Below are 22,219 nucleotides of genomic sequence, written 5' to 3'. Positions count from 1 at the left end.
GAACCTGCGGTGGCCACGGTTACATACATAGGGGGCGCTCTATCCCTGTTCCACAGCACAGCCCCTGGAATCACTCATTTCATTCCTTTTCAGAAAGGAATTTTCTGTAATCAGAACTCACTGCCTCCACTGCTGTGCTGTTGAACACACATCAGGTTTTCCATTACTAAATGTTTCTCCATGTAGAAATAAACATTTTAGCTGAAACAGCAATTGATCTGTGTAGTGATGATGACCTGCTGATATTTTAAGTGTAACTTTAGATCAGTTACTGTCTACAAATGTTGCGTTCACACATCTCTACAGTCTGTGAAGCATATTTATTCCTTCTGAAACAAACCATATTAAATTATGAGACTTATAAGAACATTCAGTTTGTAACTTTTCCCATAGTTGATTGTAGCGTTTCATTGTCATTCTTTGACTGGAACGCTGGTCTGGAGGCTCAGCTGCTGTCAATGTTTACACCATAACCACGAGAAGAAAGACAAAAACCAGATTTAATTGCATTGGTTTTTAACCTTTTACACTTTAGTTGAATACATGCCTCTTACAAAACAACATAGATACAGTTTGTCAAAAAAAAAAGAAAAGAAAATGCTGTGAGATGGCACTGATATCATTATAGCTGCACATGCAGCTTCAGGGCTTTGGGTATCTTTTGGGCAGCAGCGGTACTCAGGTGGACCAGCTTGATAGCTGGCAATAGCCACTTTGGACACAGAGTTGCCAGGGCAACCGCAGCTCATCAGGTGACATTGAAAGATGTGTGTCAGGAATGGAGAATGGAGGCACTCACTACAACATAGAGCTATACGCAACATCTGGAATTTATACATCCCTACCAAAAATGATACAAAGATCAAGAATCAGAGCCATAATTATACAGTAGAGGCAATATTAATAACAATGATTTATATGGTCTTAGGCTACAATTATGATTTCATAATTTTTTCTTTAAAAAAGGAACAGTTAGTGTTATTTTTCGATGAATTGTTCTTTCTGTTCGTAAGATAAATATTTACACTGATTATTTTACAGCCCACCTACCATAATGTTCCTGTACTGCTGCGTAGTTAGAGACGTCGAGGACAGGAATGATCCCAGTGAGAACAGGCAGGATGGGAAGAGAGATGACGGCTCAACTCCAGTGAACAAGGACTCCAGAAAGTCTTACTGCTGCGTCTCAGGATTAAAGTGATAAAGAGTCCTGGATTTAGTCCGACCTCAGTGCACGACCTCCACTCAGAGGACATACCCCACCTCCCCACCGCTGTGTGTGGAACGGTGCAGTGCAGTTTGCCGTCCTACATGAGCAGCAGCTGGCCCAGGCTCATCCTGAACTGCTGCGTGCAGCCGGCCAGCTCCTTCACCCTCTCCGTCATCTCTCTGGCTGCTCCAGCACACGGATACTGCAGCGCAGCTGTTTTCGTACAGATTACGATGTCTTTGAGTTTTTCACACAGGGTGTTGCTGCTCTGGGCCATGCGACCCCTCACCTCTGGAGACTTGGCCTGGCGTGACAGCGTGTCCCCAATGAACACCAGCTTGTGCGCACTAAGGATGACAAATTTGCTGTGTGCTACGAAGATCTTTGGCGGCTGGTTGGAGTTGACGGCGGTGAAGAAGGCATCGATGGCATTGGTAACCGTGGTGATGTTCTGCTCACACTGCTCCTGGTAGAAGAGGAGGAGCTGGCGGTCACTGTGACACAGCTTGGAGGACGCGGGCTCTCCGGCGCCGTTCGTGGACAGCTGGTTGGCCAGAGGATGGTGCGGAGAAGGGACCCAGTCCGTCATGTCATTGTTTATTGGCTGGCTGACTTCCTGTTCAAGCCGCTCAAATTGTTTGATCTTAAAAAAAACAAAAACAAAGGAGAAACATTGGAGGCAAAGTTTACCAAGGATCACAAATGATTAGACAGTTAGCCATAAACACAGAAACAGTTAGGAATCAGGTAAATGTTCAAAGATTGTATATAGTTCTGTCTCCTCAGATAATAGTTATAATATATATTTTTTTTTTCTCAAACTGAATCTAGAATTCTGAACAGGAGGCTCTGGGCCGACACGGTGTCCTGTTTTACCACCATGGCTGAAAAATTTTTTTTTTAAAGTAGACAGAATTTGACCGAAATGAATCGACTGAATAAATTTCAATGTAGTGTATTATTGAGCTACTATATAATAGATCAACACAAAGTATCGTACAATGATAAAAGAAGAAAGACACCTGGTGTTCAGTTACTTCTTTTGCAAATAAAAGTGTGAACAGTGGAGTATCTCCACGTGAAGGCAGTTCCCCACAGGCCTGTCACTAGAGCGGATTTTGTTGGACGATAAATTGTTCCAGAAGTTACTGCGATGGACAATAATTTTGTTGTTTTGCGATAATTTTGAAGTAATAAAATGGTAATGGCATAATAACGCAAGAACAAATTCTCAAAGATCAATAAACCTTCAATTCCAATGAACATTTAAGTCTGGAGATGCTGCAGAAATACACACTCCAGTGGAGAGTTACTGGGTTCCAGCAGGACGGTGGCAGCCAGACCTTAGACCACAGGGCGTTCACAGACTCTTCCCATCCATTCTGACTCAGTTTTAGCAACTTAGCAAAGTCTCTAGGTGTGCTAAGCTGGTAGAAACAGAACTATAAATATGCGTTTAGCAGTATGCAATACTTTGTGTTGGTCTATCACATCACTAAATCTAAAATAGTACAAGGGCTGTGAAAATATTTCTATTCAGATGTAGGAAACTCTGATTAATAGCTCTTTTTTCCAGGCTTACATAACTTAATGATGCCTTTTGATTTGTTACACAGCAGAACACAAACCTGTTGCTGCTCCAGCTGCGTCTTGTTGTGTCTGATTATGTTGCCTTTCTCCAGGAGCTGTTTTTGATTCTTCTCAAACTCTTCTTTTCCCTTCCAAACCAAAGCAAACATATTACATTACTGCTTCTGCTTCCCCTTACTGGACACTAGAAGAACTGCCATAGATTTTCTCCCCCAGCCACAAAATTCTGCATCAGCCTGCTTAATGTTTTCTTCTTAAATTAAAATGAAAATATTCGGGGACAATATTTTCAGACTGGCCTCTCCCTTCAGCTTCACAACATGAATTACAGGCTGTTGTGACACAGACATGAATATGTATTGTGAGATGTAAAGACCCAATTCCTTACTCACATGATAACAGTCTGTTGGTAAGCTTAGTCCCGAACAAAAGGCATAAAACTTTGCCACCCTGTGTCCAAATTTGTGTCATATTTTATGCCAGGTGAAACAAAAGACACCATATGCTGTAAAAATACACCCCTGGGTGTCCATTATGATACCAGGTGTTACAAATGGTACTTGGCATCTTTTGTACATGTTTCTGATCAAATATATAGCAATAAGTTATCCCTGCTATTTCTCCAGTGGGCAGATCCAAAGCTCATTCAACCAATCAGCTCTCTGATCGGTTGAATGGGCAAACAAGACAAGACAAGAAGATCCCTGATCCTAAAAAACATCCAACTAACAGAGGAATGTGTCACTTTCCCACATCAGGGGTGTAGTGACTTGTTCTATCTCCCTCTTTTGGAACACTCTGTGTCTTACTCTGCTATTTTATCAAAAATAATTTATCACAATATATTGATTTTTTAATTTTTTATCTTGGTCAAAAACTACTCCATGGAATCAAATTCTAGATACATAAACCAATAAAATGAGACAGTTTCAGTCACAATAATAAGGTTGTGAGTGGTTTGTAGGCATCTTAATCTGGTTTAGTGTATTTAATAAATCTTGCATTAAAGAGCAAAGACAGAAGCCGGTAAGCATGGAGTCTAAATAACAGATAGTATAACAGATTTTTAACAGCAGATGGCGCAATGAATCCCAGGTAATGTATTTTTACATCACCTGGCATCCATTACACAACCTGGTGCAAAATATGGAACTTGTCATCTGTGATGCCATGTGGAGCAATATTACGATATATTTTTTTTAAGTAAAATGGTGTCATGTGAGTAAAAGAGCTTGTCATACGTAACAATCATGTAACACTGATATGGACAGAAGGTATTGTGTAAAAAAGACTTATGCTGTAATAGATTTTCTAGCTCAACTTCTCGTGTGGCAGTAATGTACCTGTAAATGGACGTAATCATAGTCCTCCATCCAGCCTTCCTCTGTGACCTCATATGGTCTGTCCACTTCTTCCTCCTCTGCAGAAGTAAATTTTGGGGGAGAAGGGAGGGGCCGTGACTGAATATGCACTTTCTCCCCTCCCTGGTAGGTTCCGCTACCTGATCCTGTCATGTTACCACTAATCTCCCCAGGGATTGGAGGGAGGGGCAGCTGCTGCTGCTGCTGCCGGTTTGTCCTTTTGAAGAGCAGTGAGGCGTTACCGTGAAGAAAGGAGGCCAGTTGTTTGGCGTCATCAGGGATACCTCTCGCTGTTATGATCAGTCGGTCTAAGTCATCCCCTCCTGGAGTCGGAGTGGACAGTGCTGTGGGTGACCATGAGATGCTGTCTAAGCTCTGACTGTGCCGAATCAAACTCTGGAAGACCTCCTCCATCTTTCCGACCTGCCGACCCAGTTTGGTCTGCAGCAAGCGGTCTGTGGCCTGCGCAGCATTTGCCACAGCACCTCGAGCAAATTCTAGAAAGTCTCGGACAGTGACCCGCACCCGGTCAGCAGCCTGATGAATGGCTGTGATGGTTCCATCCAGGTGAGCAGGGCTCCTCCAGTTGCCTGTGATGAACGACATCATGAGGGAAACACTGGACTCGACAGCCTGCTGTAGGCGAGACAGACGCTCCATGGCTTGATCAAGGTCCAGCATGAGAGGTTTTCCTTGGATGGAGCCGGAGGCAGGAAGTGAGGACGAGTCCCGGACAGGAACCATGTCTAACGAAGAAGCAGAGTGGTTGCTCCGTGTGCTTCCTGTGCTTGAAGCAGAGAGGCGCTTAAACGACATGGTCAGCTCCTCAGCGTTGGACTGGGCATCACGGACAACCTGGAGAACAACGTGGATGCTGATTACAACTTTTCATAAATCATGTACATATATTAACAGTGATGGATTTACATTTTGATGAACAACTGACCAAGAAACAAGACTGTCAAATGCAATGAAATGAGTAATAAAAGGACTGGCTGAACTTTTGAAAGTTTATTCCATTTGGATAGTGGCTCTCTCACCTACACTAGAGAGCACCTGGTGTTGAAATAAGGAAGGAAATTTAGGAACAGAGCCAACAGCTTGTCACATTATTCTACTTTACTACATGTCGTATATTTAGGCTGCTATGAAACTTCTCAAGCCTCAAACCAAATCAGTAATAATTTTCTCATTCTCTACATCAGTGGTTCTCATACTTTCTTATGATAAATAAATACTACTTTAGATGAAAAGATATTTTAAACTGTAACAGAACTTCAACTTATAAAGGAAAAGTCAAACAAACTTAAACTTCTGAGTGGGAAAGTGAGAGAGTTCTCAGCCTCACAAACTTCCAAACACATCATGGCAGCATGTTATTTAAGACTGACAGACGGACTCAGAAAACAGAAGTCATTCTGTACTTCTGGTGATTTGGTTCTCATCAAATCCTTTACATACACACTACTAATATAAATACACTCCTGTTTTAAGTGTCTAAAGAAATAATTGGCAATTTTTTTTTGCTGGTCATAGTCAGTTGACCCAGATGGAAATAAGGACCACTATAAGTAGAGACAAGCTTTATTAGGGTCTGAAAATTAAACTTAAAATATGTAAAATTAGAAGTCAGGCTTAAAACATTAAGAGAAAGAACATTTGTTTATCTGCTACCTTTAAATTAAAGGACGAGTTGGTTTTGCTCTCTGTAAGGATCATGCTGCTATCTAGTGGATTTACATGAGTACTACTCATCTCTGTTTAACTGATTCTGATCAGATAACACACACCATGCTCTATTTTGCTTTGTCTGTTTCACATGAAAAGGTCTCTGTAACAGAATGGGTTCAGTGTTAAATACAGGGTGTAAGCACATTACTGTTTGCTGCAAACATGACTGGAAAACAGTTTTTGTAAGATGTGCTAGTTTTTAGAGACTAGAACTGCTGTAGGATGGTCTGGTTTTGCCCAGACACCAGAGTCACTACCTCACCAGGCTTATCCAAACCTCTTCCTCTTTTCCAACCTGAGACTGTTAGTAGAGGTGGTTGATAAATCTATTACAATATATATACCACAATGGACATCATCAATATCAATAGAAAATACGTCTGATAGAATGTTCAATAATTTCACTGAACTCCACCTCAGCCTTCAAGGGGATATGGACAGAGGAAGGGTTTAAGCCTCTTGATTGAAATCAATTGTTTCAAGAAAAATCAAAGTAAAAGGTTCCCTTAAGTTAAAAATGTGTAACATTTAAGTTAATTCCACACAAAAAAGTCAGGTGTCATCACTAAACGAAAATAATTAAGTGAGACGTTCAGAACATGAACTATAGCCCAAATAAACTTTTTAGAGAGTATAACACTAAAGGTCAATAATACAATTGAAGTTTGAGTTTACAACTTAGCAAAATGTGAAAAAGTTCACATGGTGTAACAAGGCACTACAAGATATGAACTACTCATAGAGCTAGGCTACAGTAAAATATCTGAATCTATGCAATAAAGATAATATCAAGTGCAAATTTAGAAACTCTGTTAACAGAATGTGTTAGAATAACCTGGACACTTCTTTACCACACTGAAGAATCCTTACCTGTGGCGGGACATCATAGACATACTGGTCTCCCTTCTCGCCGCCTCGGTCCTCTCGTTCCCGTGGGAAGTCGTACACATCCTGGCTGGGGAGGCCTCCGCCACGCAGGGTGGCTGGGATGTCGTAGATCTCCTGGCTGACTGCAGCCCTCTCCCCCCGGTGATGTTTCTCAGTCAGAATAGGAGGCGGAACATCATAAACGTCTTCTGGAATTAGCGGCTCATCATCATCACTGACGTTGTTGTGCTGGTACTGGCCAGGAGCCGTGGGAACCTGGTGCTTCAATTTGGCAAAGTGGGGTGGGACATCATAGGTCTCCTCCCTGATTAACTGACCGTCAGGAACATCTTTACTCACTGAGGGGGGGAAGTTGTACACCTGAAGAGACACAAGAACCAAAATACACTTACAGTTTTGGTCCAAACCTCGTGTTTAGTGTTCATGATGTTCTTGCATCATATCAAAAAATAAAACTGCTCAACTCAATGGCTGAGAAATAGAAAAGACTGGTAAATACAAATACTTATGCTTAGAAATGCAATATGTTGCGGCTTTTTCAGGAAGATCAGTTAATTAATGACAAGTAAAGGTCAGCAGCTTTAGGTAATATATATGTTCTACAGCCCAACAGAGCCTTACAGTTTGCTGGGGGTTCTTGTCTGTGAGCGCTGGGGTGTCATATATGTCTTGACCACTAGATGGCCCCTTCACCACCATAGGCGGAGTGTCATACACCTAAGAAAAGTGGAAAGGACAAAAATTGTAAATAATTGGAACAACACAAAACCACACATTTACAAATATTCACATTTATCTCCATGTTTATACATGTTTCTGTCTCTTCTTACTTCAATGATTATTAGTATCATTAAGCCCATTTCAGATCCCTCTCTATGTGAGCTACACAAAATATTGTGTTCTGACTTCCATTCGGGGAGGTTGGGGTGAGAATTAGGGCAGATTATGACTCCAGCTTAAACTGAAATAATTCTGGAGTCAACTGGCAAGGTGTGGATAAAACATCTCCACTGATTACTATTACCTCTGAGGAATTCCATCTTACACCAAGTAGTAACATCAACTGCATAGTTTTTGAAATGCCCATAAATTATGTGATTTAGGAAATATAAGCCTGAATATCCAAATAGCAAAGGAAGTTCGTTCCATGTTGAATTATGGTCAAAAAGGTTGATTTTTATTTAAGTTTGACAATTGACGGTGGATCAACCATCAAACATCCACCCAGAGATCCTACATCTTCCACCCCTGTGCTGAGAAGAACTCAGGGCTGTAGAGGTCAGCATAACAATGAAAAGATACATTGTCTCAGAAAACAATGTGTCTCATCTGGTCCCTGTAATTTGAAGCTGTCTCAGAATGAGCTCAGCATTGGAAGGACCCCATTCTGTGATACATAAAATAAACAAAGGGTAACATTACCCCCATGTTGCCCTGACACACTGACAGCAGTCATGTGACCAATGACATTTCTTCCTCTTCTCCTCATTTACTCAGGTTAAATCCAGCCGCATCGGAGTCTATAAATCTCTATTAAAGTCAGTTGACCATTTTTATATTTTGTTGTGTGCCCCTCATTACTCACCTGTGTGTGTGTGCGTTTGTTTCTAATACCTTGTGGGGACCATTTTCCTGACTTATACTACCGTACGTTGTGGGGGACACACTCCTCCTTGTGGGGACCGAAGCCTGGTCCCCACAAGGGGAAACACTGTTTTTGGGTCCGGGGTCAGATTTAGGACTAAGGCATGAATTGAGTTTTGGTTAGGGTTAGGTATGTTAGGGTTAGGATGAGGGTAAGGGTAAAGTTTAGGCTGTAGAAATGAATGGAAGTCAATGGAAAGTCCCCAAAGATAGCTGCGCAAACATGTGTGCGTGTGTGTGTGTGTGTGTGTGTGGCCACACAGGCTCACTGAGTTCAATCATTTAGGTCATAGGTGTGTTCATTTGAAAGTCTGATCGATTTCAGTGTGAAAGGGATGTAAGTGTGTACAGTGTTTTGCAAAGTGTGTTTATAGTTGCTGAATGTTCATAAAAAACTCTAACAATAATAGATATTTATCTGAATTACCTGCTTTTGACAATGTTTACAAAAACTGAAATTGTAAAAATTGGCTATAATACTTTGATAGGTGGACTTCTAAAGAAAGTATCAATGGGTTCTACAGCAACAAACATTAGCCAGTTCACTTCTTCAACTACCAGAATATCAGTCCATTGAGCCAACAGTTTTCACTGCAATCACACATAAACACTGACCTGGGTGCTGTACTGCTGGCGGGTGGGTGGAACATCATAAATGTCCTGCTGTGCAGGTGGCTGATGTCTGGGTGGGACGTCATACTCGTCCTTGTCGGCTTTTAGTGTGTCGTACACATAAAGCTGTCCCACTCGAGTGGGAACAACCACCTGCACACAGCAGCACAGGGACACAACACAGTTTAGACCTTAAATAAGAAAAATAATAGTGTTTATAATCATACAACCTGCATCAGCCTGAGTCAAAGAAGGACAGAACAACAGGAACGAAAAAAATCAAAGTCCAAACTTTATGACACATGAGCTGAGAGCAGCATACAATTAAGTCACTATGACGACCTGCAAAGGTAAGAGCCAAGTCAGAGTAATTCAAATTCAATTCAAAAATACTTTATTGATCCCAAAGGGAAATTAATTTGTGTTGTAACTCATATTAATTCTAAGTCTTCAAAATGTTATTGTAGATAGCAATGGCTGTTTGCAGGAAAGCTCTCCTGTAGCAGTCTATATTACAGTGAAACTGAAGAAGCCTCTGACTGAAGACCCTATGTTTTCCCAAGACAGCCTCATGAAAAGGATGGTCAGTGTTGTCTATAATTTTCTTTTAATAACTTTAAGAAGAATCCGTCTTTGAACCAGAGGTTCTACAGTCATCCCCAGAACAGAACCAGAACAGAACCAGCATTCTTTATCAGGTTGTTGAGCCTTTTGAGGTCCCTGGTTCTGATGCCGATGCTGACATATGAATCATTGACATTAATACAAAACAAATCCTGCAGCTATGTCTCAGTAAAACACAAAGCTCTGCATTCCCTATATTCTTTCTGAGTCCTTGTCAGGGCTTGAAGTTCATCCATCTTGTTAGCTAACAATCTCATGCCACCATTATGATGGATGGAAGAGATGGTTTGAACTTCCTCCTCTTTCTCTCCTTTTTGCTCCTGCTCTCCTATTCAACTCCTCTGGGATTTCTGCCTTCAGTTGCACATTATTTCAACTTTTCCAATGTTAATCAGCTGCTCCCTGCTGTAAACTACCTTGTTGCTATGGTTACACATAACATCATAGCAGAGTGTGAAAAATAGTACCAAAAATCTGTCCAACTACACACAGCATCCAAAACAAGAAGAAATGGTTATCCAAAAGAAAGCAATTTTCCCCTAGAAAGGCAGGAGTGAAGTTTTGAAAAAGAAAAAAATTCAATCAAAGTACAGAGCTACTCCAACATGTTGCCACTCTCAGCAACGCAATTTTAAAATTGAATTATAGTTCCTGAGAGAAAAAAACTTGAACATCTTTGAATAAGAAAGGGAATTTATTGTCTCCACACCGAATGAACCGAGACTAAAGGTGTTCTGTCTCATCACAACACAGGGCGGACACAGAAACAACAAAGCCAATAACAACAGAGCAGGGGTCCAGTCATAGTTGTCGTGGGAACCAGGCTGACCTATTGTGCTCCTGTTTAAACTGTGAGTTATATGGTTTGAGTGAAGAGTCAACCTGTCAGGCTGGGAAATCCCAACGCATGACCAGATGGAACCTCATAGCATCTTCGTCTATGAAGCAGAGAGTCACATTTATTCAGGGAAATCTCAGTGTTCAGGTTCACGTTGAGAGTTTCTGATTCTCCTGTTTGTCTGGTGATGCTTCCTGTACCATTAGGAAAATGTATCAAATTATTTGGAAGTTATAGTTATAATTAATTAATCATAATCAATTGTATTTTTACTAAATACCAATATTTGACGCAATAAACTAAGTTCTTCATTTAGCATCACTAAACCGTGTTCTCAGGAAATCCCTTACCAGATTAACCGGACAAAGAGAGCACCATGTGTATCTAGACCAGGGGAGGAAAACTCCTGATCCTTTCAGGCCACATGAAGATCAAGAATGTCCTCAACGGGTTGTGGCGGAATGTATTGACAAAACTACCCCAATAACAAATATTAATAAATATCGGTCTCTGCATTTGATTAGAATGCAATGAAATGAAAAATTACTATGGTAAACATTTTTTCACTTTGATGATGACAGTATACAAATTTGATTGACAAAATACTATCTAAGCACACAACTGTAATACTGAAGGCTGAATTTCTAGAGTCTGCAGGGCAACATGAAATAATCATAATCAGTTGTTCTTTTACTAAATATTAATACATGTTAATATTTAGCACTACTTAACACTGAAGCAGTTAGGTAGCTTGATGGTCTCTATATTTATACCTTCTGTTGTCAAAAAACCCAAAGTAAATCCATGTAAAAATAAATTTCCATGTAAAGAGCCAACAGTTATCATCCACAGCATGTTGAACCGTCCGGCCCTTATCTATAACTAAACCAATAAACGAATTCATTCTAAAGTGACTACGCATACAACCAGAGAACTGTCAGGAAATTCCATAGTGGAAATGTATGTATTACTTTTTTAAAAGGTATTTTTTCTGAAATGAATGACTCAAAATAAATGCTTTGAAATTCCAGGCCTATTCTAGAAAGCAGAGAGTTGTTTCCTTTTTGTGTCACACCAACAGTCATCCTGTTTGTCAGAAAAGGCTTTCAGCACAATTGGCAGCAGTTGGCTTCGACCCAGATGTCTCCCTTTCTTTCTCTGTCACACATAGACACGGGTGCATACACACACACACACACACACATGCACGCACACGCACACCCCCACACACACAAAACATGCCACTACAGAACTGCCAGGTCAGCAGTCTCTCCATGGTTATGTAACATGCTCATCATTTCTGTATTGATAATCTTGTTTTGTGGCTCTATCTTCTTTAGCTGTACACCGAATTGTTTTTCCTGTGGTGAAGTAAATTTAACATAAATGAATTTGAGAAATGAACAATAAAAATTCAAGTTACCATCTTCACGCAAATATATTTAGTATTGAGGTCAAAAATATTTGGTCATTGTAATTTTCTTTTTCAGAAAATACATTGTTTAAGTACTAAGAGCCTGTCTTTTTTAGTTCATCCACACAACAAAAACAAATTTGTTGCCTTTACTGTGGTTTATTTGGTATTTCAAAACAAAAAGTACTACCCAGCGGTGATTTGAAATAGAGGCCATTTTGCACTAGCAGAAGTCATTAAGACGGATATTTAGTTTATGACAACAAAATCTATCAACTTATTTTGCGTTTGCAATACTGAAATCACACAACATAACTTCATTTGTTTTTATATGTTGTATAAATTGATTGATTTTATAAAATTTTTTAGGACAATGGTTTATATTTGACAGTCAGGATTGACTCATTATTAACACCATTAATTATTATTCATTAATTCTGGTTGAACGTCTTCCGCGTTGAAATAATAAATGAATGAGAATTGTTGACACACTGAGCACACAGAGCTCTGTCAGCATGTCCAGATCGGCTTCATTTCTTAAGTCTCAAACCAGAACTGCCTGAGGATGGCTCTATACTTCCAGATTTGCTGACCTAAATATCCAGCAAAGAGAAAGCCTGTGTCGTGATCTCTGAATGAATCAGCGCTCTCATAAAAGCAGCAGCTACTCTGACCTATAAACAATAAGTGCATTCACACACAGTGACGGCGAATTCTTCCACATGAAAATATGCCTGCAAATTCAAACAAGCTGTGAGTGGCACGAGCTGAGATGCTTCCTTTTGTTCCATGATCTTAATGACGTCAACCAGGAGTCTTTGTTCAACAGATGACCTTCGCTCTGAGCAATGTCCCTCCCCCGCTCACTACCAGAACAGTTCAGGCTCCCCCTTTCATTACAGGTTTTCTATCTTTGATTATCCACCCACCAAATATTGATTTATGTACTCTTCCTGAGTTAAAACATTAGTTTTGTTGTTTATAAATGAATATGAACTTGTTGGGGTTTTTTTTGCATTATTTGAGGTCTGAAAGCACTTTGTCTTTTTTATTTTGACTATTTCTCATTTTTGCTTGTAATTTCAGAGACATGTCAGTAGTTCTTAGAATAAAAGACAATGTTCATTTTACTCAAACATTTAGCAATAAAAAAGCTCCAGTGACAGCTGCCTTAGTGACTGATGCCACTAGAAGCACCACTATTTGAGCTCAGCTGAATCCATTTGGATTTATTCTGGTATCATTTCAACTTCATTCTTTTTTCTAGCAATATCATGAGCAATATTTATTCTTGTGATTTACTTTTTCCTCTTAGCCTGACCCTTAGCCTTAGCCTGCCCTTAAGTTCCTTTTGGGAGACAGGAAAAAGAAGTTATTTGGGGTTCTGAATATCAATTAATCATGAAGCACTTTGAGACAGACAGTGAAACACAGATGAAACACAGATGAGATCACATTTTCAGAGGCAGTAAGGCAGCAACAGCACCTCCACCAAACACACACTCATCTGTACATCTAAAATACACACATGATCCGCTCGTCACCTGCTGCCACAAAAAAACGTAGTCATCCAACCGAGACATGGAGGCTGAATAATTAACAAATCCTTTTGTTTCACCTCACCCTCCTATAAAAGACCCACAGGAGCATTTGTTGATGCTCTGCTGCGTTTCTATGCTTCCCATGTCATGTTTTGTCTTTAAACAAATAGGACAATCTTTTGCCAAACAAACACATTTTGATGCATTTGTATTGTTGGCCCACATGCAAAATAATTGTTTTTCAAACAGAATTTTTGCATTTCCTTGTGGATTTGGCCAACAGATTTTGACAAACCCACTGCTGATGTTTTTGCCAGAAATCACAACTTTGGATAAAGTTTACTGGTGTTTATCTACATCTGTCACCATCAAACTTCAACGGGACAACATCTAACGTTATCTGATCTTCTCATGTTGTGAAAAGAAACGTGTTTGAGGTGGATAGTTACAAAAACATGTGCAACGGTCAAGGTCAAGGTCTTGGCATATTTAGTCTAAAAATCTTGACTGACATAGCAATATGTCCAAAACCTTAAGCACTTCAGTGTGACGTCTGTCAACATGTTGCTTCCAAGTTTAGATTAAGCCGACCACGTTGGCATGCTGATGCTTCTGTAAGGTGCTGGCATTACTCACTTAAAAACAACTGTGGATCTTTTCAAATTAAAAGCAACAAATGTGGATTAGCATGTTTAATGAATATGGCTAAAAGAAAGTACACCCCCTTTAAATGTCAAAGGGTTCTACTGTGGGCCTGGTAACTTTTGGCTTAGTTTGAAACTGGGTGGAGATTCTTACACAAGGAGGAAGAAATGGTTTTAAGAATCTAGTTGGATCCTTATTTTCCATAAAGTCCTTAAGAAAATGTATATTCAACTTTTGAAAGTCACTTCATGAAAGTCTGCAATAAACATTTAGCCAGTTTCTAACTGGAAAAACAAAAACAAAACAAAACAAAACAACCTGGATGACAGACAGACAACGGGAGTTTGTTCCATTTCCATTTCTCTGTCTTTGACATGAACTTGTTTCTCTCAGGTCTTTTTTCTTTATTGCCGTCACCTCTGAAATTAACCTTCTGTTATTTGAGGTGTGAGAAGGGCCCAAACTATGTCTCACAGACAGGAGGCAGAATGACACAGTTCTACATAAACTCTACATACATCCTGAAAAAAATGACAGTGGAGCAGGGACACAGCAGGGACATGGACAATGTAGTACTGACCTTGTGACATGAAAACACTGTTGTATGTTTCAATTTACCATCGTGTTAAGGTTTGTGTGTCACATTTTACAGCACTTCTCTGAATGGTTTGTTCTATAGAACTTTATCTGGGGTTCCAGACAAATCCCAGTCATATTTCTATAATAAGAGTTTTGAAATTAACTCACTTTTTTTCATTGTATTTGCATTTTAAAAATGAGTCAAAGCCTCAAGAAAACAAGTTTAAATTAACAGCAAAGGAACGCAACATTTTTATCAAGGCCTTCATGACAGATATGTTTAACTGTTTCCATTCATGTGTTAAAGACAAAACCACAGCCTTGGTCAGCAGGTTCACTGCCAAGAGTCATGCTGTCAGCTAGATTCTTTCAAACTTTAAACAATAATCAAAGCTCTATGGATATTTTTTTATCTTTAGTGACAAATAGACACATTCACCCCTAGAAGGGTCTTAAAGAAATGCAATCCCCAAAACATAGTAGTCAGAGAAAACAAATGAGCCAGTGCATGAAATGTCTTCTTCTGTTATGCTGCTTTTCATAATTCAGTTACAATTCATATTTAGCCTTTCATATTTATTCTGATTCATTGTTTGACATTGTATTAATTCCTCATTTCAAATTCAAAAGCAAAAAGCATTTTTTATTGTTTTTGGCAAAGCACAATATTTTAAATTCGTAGTCCATTTGCTTCCTCTTCCTTACCTTGCCATGTGGCTTTGTGCTGTTCTCCCAGGATGGAGGTACCTGGTACACATCCTGGCCAGTTCCTGTCACCCCAGCTGACGCGGTTGCCTGACTGAGCCCTGGGCCTACAGAGGGGGGGACTTGGTAGATATCTTGAGCAGGCAGCTCAAACGGTCTGTGGCCTCCAGCTGAGGTCTTCTTAGGCGGCCTAGGTTGGGCTTGTGGTGAGGATCCGTTTGGACCACATGGGACCTGATATAGACTTTGGGAGCTCACCTTGGGGCCATGGGAAGGGGGCATCATGTAAATAGAGTCTGTGCTTGGTTGGACAGGATTGGGGCCTGAGTACGCCGGATGCATGGATGTGTATTGAACTGAAGGAAGGGGCTTATTTGCGTACATTGGTGCAGTTGATGTAGAGTTGGCAGGTTTGGCGTACGCGCTTTGAGTGAGGAGAGGTCTTTGCAACTGGGGGGTTGCACAGGAAACAGCTGGATCTGGTGTGGTAGGGGTGACTTGCTGCTGCTGCTTACTGTCGTACATGCCGACCAGAATCTTGAGACGATTCCCTGGGACGATGCCTTGACGGCCATGGAGAGAGCAGAGCCACCATCCATCCAATCCCTGTGTGTCCCGCTCCAACACCGTCATGATGTCACCCTTCCGGAAGGAGAGCTCATCCGGAGACTCGGCCACATTGTCATACAATGCTTTGGCCAAGATATTCTGCCAAAAATCAGAAACAAACAGCTGGAATTATAAAATAACCAATAACATATTAAATAACATTAAAAGTTGCACAAATCAATCAGTCATACATTGGATCTGTAGTCAGACATCACTACTACACATCAGTTAACACATTACAAAGATGATGAAAGAACACTCTTTATATGAGTATCAGCATGCAGCTGCGTCTAAATGTAGATTATAACAGTGGTCATTAACCTTTGAACTCTGGGTGAGTCATTTTATTGCTACAGGTTTCCTGTTACCAAACACCTGATTTACATAAATGTCAAAGTGGAAGGGACACATCTCAAATATGCAGAACAGGCTGGGGGCCTCTGGTCTGTAAAACTCCTTTCATGGGTTTTCTTTGACTGACTCCACTGACGTCGGAGCTTTCCAAATATGAAGGAATTGAGGTTTGTCAGTAAATGGGGGGACAGGTGTCAGGTGTCAGGACACACTTATATTTGGGTAGGAAATCAAACCTATTTAAAGGGATGTGATGGAGGCCGGGGTTCCATCACTAAGAAAGGATTATTGATATCATATTGGGTTTAATTGATTTACAGACCCAATGTTTCTTGTTAAAGTTATTTATTTCAGCTGCACATTGACATTTGGTTGAATATTCTTGTAGGCAAGGCGACTAGCCATCTTTACTGTACCGGGAGAATGTGGGTAAAAATGTTAATATGTTTCTTAGGATTTCTTTTGGTTCAATTTGAGTTTAGCAATTGTTTGAATGATCATGGATGTTTCCTGGTGTGTCTCCTAAGCAGGGTGGAGCAACAAAGGGAGACAAATGCTCCAAGTACTGCTGAAAGTAAAGGCCTTAAAGAGCTCTTGAAATAAATAGAAAACAATCATTCCACTGGATGGAAAATAGTCTTTAATTGAGGACACTCAAAACACCTGCTAACAAATCCAGACCTGGAAGTCCAAGTCAACAAGTTAAAGCAGAAGCAGGAATGGACCCAGCAACATGACAATGACACACCAGGAACTGCTCAGAAATTAAGAAGTGGAAAGAACTGGGCTGACTCAGTCCAGATCCTCATCTCACTGAGATGCTGAGGGTGACTTGAAACAGGCTGTACCCCTCACACACCTCAAAGCTTAAAGTGAGGAGTGTGTAACATTGGTCCCAGTCCTACCAACGTTAGCAGCTAGCAGATAGAAAGAAGACGCCTCGGACTGGTTCATTGAACCAAAGGGCGTGGCACTGACTCTCTATGGGTAGGGTGTCCTAACGTCTTCCTCAGCTAGAAAACATGTTTTGTTGATACATTTTGTTTAATGAGTGAGAAAATCAAAAATCAATAATGCCTGATAGATAAATAAGATGTCCTGGTTTAAGATGTGTCATGGAGACAGGCTGAGGACAGAGTACAGTACGGGAACAAAAAACTGTTTTGACCGAAGACATCAGTTGTTCATCAACTGATGGAGTTGAGGTAAACCATCTGTACTAACACAGTCACAGTGATGTTACAGATGCCATGGTTTTATCTGCACAATGGTTCAATAGCTGACTGAACACACAGGTGTGAAAGCTGGAGAGCAAACAGAAACACCTTCAGCCTTTGTGGAAACTTTGAAACTAAATCAATATTAGTTGTTCACGTCAGACCTCAGCCATGTCCACTCCTTCAGGGCGTCAGAGTCCCACCCCAGTTATCTCGGACTGGTACAGGCTGTACTGGCTCTATGCCAGAGCGACGCTCACATACAGACTCCTGAGCAGTAAGTCCTGCCAGTCTGAGAAAAACCAAGCAACTGCTTTTACTTTCTGAGCACTCTATGGCAGTTTTCCCATTAATTATTCATAATTAATGGGAAGTTATGAATAATTTTTATATCAGTCACTTCATCATATAATTGTCTCAACAAAACGTAAACATTGACTCCAGAAATGAACTAGTTTTAGAAAGAGGACAGCAGCGCAGAATCAGTTTAAGGGAACAAATCAGTTTAGTCCAAAGAAATAAAACAAAGTCGTCTCATCAAGAAAGAGGAAGTGCAATGGACATGAATCACACATCAACCTTTGTTATGTTATCCTGAGGCCTTCAGTGTGTTCTGCTGCCCCTTCCTCTGATGGGTTTACTTGAACTCATTTTGCATGGCTGACTCATACATTCCAGTCACGTTTAGAATTTTGTTTCAGAATTTCCTTCTTCTAAAGACAGTATCCAGTTTATTCACAGGAGGAGAATCTCATTACAACACAATGGGGATAAGGCTGGTCTAGAAATACCTCAGAAACTGAAGACTGACCTCATGTAATGAAAGAAACAAAAACAAAAAAGCAGATAAAGATCTCATTCTGTTGAGTCTGTTTTTTAGTAGCAAGACATGGTGACAACAGCATGTCTACACTGTAAAAAGCAACTTTGTATCTAATTGAAAAAAATTTGTGAATCTAACTTGACTTTGTCAAGGTTTTGCTAACACTAAATTAAACTAAGTCCAATTTAATGTTATATTTAATTGAGTGTCCAATTAAATATAAAGTTCACTTTCATCAAATAAATTAACTAGATCTAACTTGTTTTTTTTTTTACATAGTTATAATAAACACTTTATTCAAATAAGCTGATGACCTGTTGAGGTAAAAATGTTTTAAAAATAAACTTGAGGTAAGGCGAAGGGGTACTCGACAGTGGGGATTGGCCAGCAAGGTATCCCACAATGCAGCAGTGAGTAACTAAACTACTTTTTTTATTTGTCACAAAATATTGTTTAAGATGTTTGAGGTGAAAAGGTAAAGTCCTTCTCTGCAGTCAGTTCATCAGGAATGAGCCTACGTTTCAGAACAGTACATCTCTTATTAGCTACATCAAACTGCATCATGAGTGAGTTTCTGTGTTCTGTCTGATGATCTGGTCTTGCAGATGATTGTGTTTGCTTTAATGGAAAATAATGAGCAAACTATCATTGCTTTCTTTTTATATTTTCTATCAAATTTGAGCAGAGAAACAAAAGGCAGGATCCAGGAACAGTTTCAATCAAGGAATTTTCTTTTCACATAAGTACTTGTAAGTTAAAATTGTCCCTTCAGAAAGCTTTGTGTTTATTTACATGTAAGAAAAAAGTTTGGGGTACAATTTTAGTAATTACGACATACTCTGATTCATTAAGTTACGCTCATTAAAATTGCACAAGTTAATATTACTCATTCAGTTTACTTAATGAAAGCAAAAAATAGAGGCAATGAGTTTGCATATAAGTAATGAGAGCTGATTATGTTTTACAGTGTAGAGCCCCTTCAGATTATACTTCTACAGTAAACATGCACCCTCATCTATGGATCACTTTGTCCTTTCCATCATACAAACCTCCCACATCATGATCCTGTTGTGTTTTTAGAATAATGTAGATCACAACATTCATTTGAGCGATTATGTAAAATATAAAATAGAGTTTGTCTGTTTGTGTCTGAGCTCACCTGTTCTAACCAGGCTGAATGCTGTTGTTTTCATGTGGTTTCTTTCTCCATAAGGTTAGATAAGGTTCCCAAATAGCAGCAGGGAATCATCAAACTCTGCTTTGTTTTTTAAAGAATTGTGCTGAATCTTTTCATCAGCAAACATAAAATCTAAAAAAAAACTACAAAAAATGGGGTACACATTTTACTCTTGTTGAAGTTGTGCACAATTAGCTATTTAAAGGGGCGGCACTATATGTTTTCCAGCCACATAGTCATTTTAAAGCACAATCAAATTATTGTGTTGCCTTCAGTTGTTATACAAATTCTGTACATATAATGAGACTTAAAATGTTGTTTGACTTCATCATTTACATAATACATAAACATAAACATTAATGAACAAAGAATTCATTTAGAAAGAGTGTATTTACTGTGTAACGAGGTCTAGGATGGAAATATGTTTTATAAGATGAGAAAGCGAGGCGTTCACTGAACAGAGAGTAATGTGAACAGCTGGTGGAGCGAGTTCAACGCAGACAGGTTGCTCATCTGAGCATATGTGTGTTTGTGTGAGGGGGGGGAGGGAGATGGAGAGTGTATGGGTGTGTGTGTGTGTGTGTGTGTGTGTGTGTGTGGCCTAAGATCCTTTGTCTCTTGCCTCCTATTTGACCCCTGGGGACAAACATTGCCTTACCACAGGAGGGGTTGGATGTTTGAGTTTCTGGAAGCGTCTTTTTTTTCTTACATGACAAAAAGTAAAAAGGGGAAATGATATGTTTGATGTTGGGGTTTTTTCTACGCACATTTCCACAAAAAAGTGACCCTTAATGATCTTTGTTGTACAGTTTGTTGTTCCGTCATATTTCATCATTAAGTAGAAGAGCTTCAGTGTGTGGGGTGTTACCTGTATGAGGATGAATGTGGTTCTGTTCATTGCTTAGGTTTAAACAATAGAAGATTAAAATTCTGAAAAAAACACTGGGTTTTTCTCATTCTCCCTGGGTTAAATATCACTGAATGGAGTCAGATTTCAGTGTTCCTAGGAGAGTTTTGGTGCTTAATTGTTTACTATTGTCTTCTGAAAATGTTGCATGTTTTCCCGTCAGATCAAAGATTGTAGAATGTTGCACACTTTCATGCCACATTCCTTTATATATATACCCTGAATTGTGCATAAAAATATTGCACCACATTTTTCTATACAGGAGGCCTCTGCTGGTCACCCCGGCAACACTTGGACGCTAGAGAGTGAAAAGCTAAAGCTCATGGAAAATGGTGGGGACATAGTGGCAAAGAATAGTAAAAACAGTTTGTAGAAATGTTATCTAATCATAACCAATGTAATCATCATCTCAATGTTCAGCATCAGTATCACTAGTAAATACTTTATTTTATTTAATAGTGCTAACAACTTTTAGATGTTTGTGTTTACCGTAGAGGGTAAGTGATCAGGATCATGGGTAGGTCGAGTCTTGGGTTAGGACATGTTATAAAATGTTTTAGCCAACAAAAAACATGGGAGTTGAATACTTTTTAAAGTTCCAAAAAGTATTTTGTCAACTGTACAGAGACACGTAAAATATGAGGGAACGTCATTCAGGTAAGAGTTGATTCTGAGAAGTCGGGAGATTGCTACACAAATATGGCTGCTTTCTGAAAGTTCCCCTGATCCACAGCAAGAAGCCTAAAAGATCTAAAACTAACAGAAGGAGCCACGTTTAGCCCTTCAACACAACCAGGTAGGCTGGAATGAGAAAAACAAGGACAGTGATCAGCAGACAGAGTCTCCATCAGCCTATTTGCTAAACGGCTGTTTGGAAGTGATACCAGAAAAAACAGCTGCTATTTCCTCCCATTGCAAATGGAAACATGATTATCAGTGTTTATTATTCGTGCATTTCCTTTCCTGACTGAATAAATCAACTCATCAGTGAAGGACTGAGTGGGTTGCTGTGATTAGACATTCATGCATTTTATTTCTTTCTACATCATTACCAGGACATGAAAATGGCCGATATGGAAATCTCAAGTAATTTTATATTTCATTACCCAACCATGTGTATCTTATATCTGACTGATATCAGAGACAGGAGAATTGGATTTCTTCCCTAAATGTCTACCTGGTTCTACTGAAACACACCGCCACCAGTAGACTGTCATATTGTAGCAAAACCATTAAAAAATTCCCAAAGCCTTTCTGTTTACTTATGATTAATATATTTCTATTTAGCACTTTTCCCCCAGCTTTCATTAGCAGGGAGCTATGTTAAATTTACTCAGAGTCAGGATCAGATCTCAGTCCAGCTTACAACCACAGGCAGTAAATCACATCAGCCAAACCTGCTGACAAACATTCTGCTTACATTAGCAGCACACTTATTCTGTGCAGATAGTAATCTTTGGAGCAGGAGCTGACAGTCTCTGAGAGGAGACGAGTCTGATGTGTGGCTCTCTTGCTGCTGCACTCCATTCTTCCCTCCCCCTCATTCTTTCCTGTCTTGGCACGTCAGATCTTGAGAAATATTTGCACGGCTGATTTGTTCCATGACAGAAAGAATGTTTCATCCAGCTGCAGCTGGACAGGTATTGCTTTAGGAAGCTAAGTCTTAAATTGTCCTTACAGGGATACGGAACTAGAAGTGCTCTGTTACTTTACTTAGCTTTATTGCCCAAGAAATCTGACACACAAGGAA

General features: G+C 39.7%; 1 protein-coding gene across 3 annotated transcripts in view; it reads right to left on the bottom strand.

The window, feature by feature from the left end:
* Window positions 1–482: 482 nt before the first annotated feature.
* Window positions 483–22,219, bottom strand: part of bcar1 (BCAR1 scaffold protein, Cas family member) — a 43,353-nt gene continuing 21,616 nt past the window's right edge. For all 3 annotated transcript variants that reach the window (XM_044124085.1, XM_044124083.1, XM_044124084.1), the window contains 7 exons: window positions 15,383–16,090; window positions 9,040–9,189; window positions 7,402–7,497; window positions 6,763–7,140; window positions 4,144–5,016; window positions 2,839–2,928; window positions 483–1,853 (listed from right to left, as the gene is read on the bottom strand). In XM_044124085.1, the coding sequence (XP_043980020.1) occupies window positions 1,308–1,853; window positions 2,839–2,928; window positions 4,144–5,016; window positions 6,763–7,140; window positions 7,402–7,497; window positions 9,040–9,189; window positions 15,383–16,090 (2,841 nt within the window). In that variant the 3' untranslated portion in view covers window positions 483–1,307. The remainder of the gene's footprint in view (window positions 1,854–2,838; window positions 2,929–4,143; window positions 5,017–6,762; window positions 7,141–7,401; window positions 7,498–9,039; window positions 9,190–15,382; window positions 16,091–22,219) is intronic.

The sequence above is a fragment of the Gambusia affinis genome, linkage group LG08 (genome assembly GCF_019740435.1).
Source record: "Gambusia affinis linkage group LG08, SWU_Gaff_1.0, whole genome shotgun sequence".
NCBI lineage: Eukaryota > Metazoa > Chordata > Actinopteri > Cyprinodontiformes > Poeciliidae > Gambusia > Gambusia affinis.
Note: the sequence above shows the minus strand (reverse complement) of the source record. Positions and strands in the feature narration are given on the sequence as shown.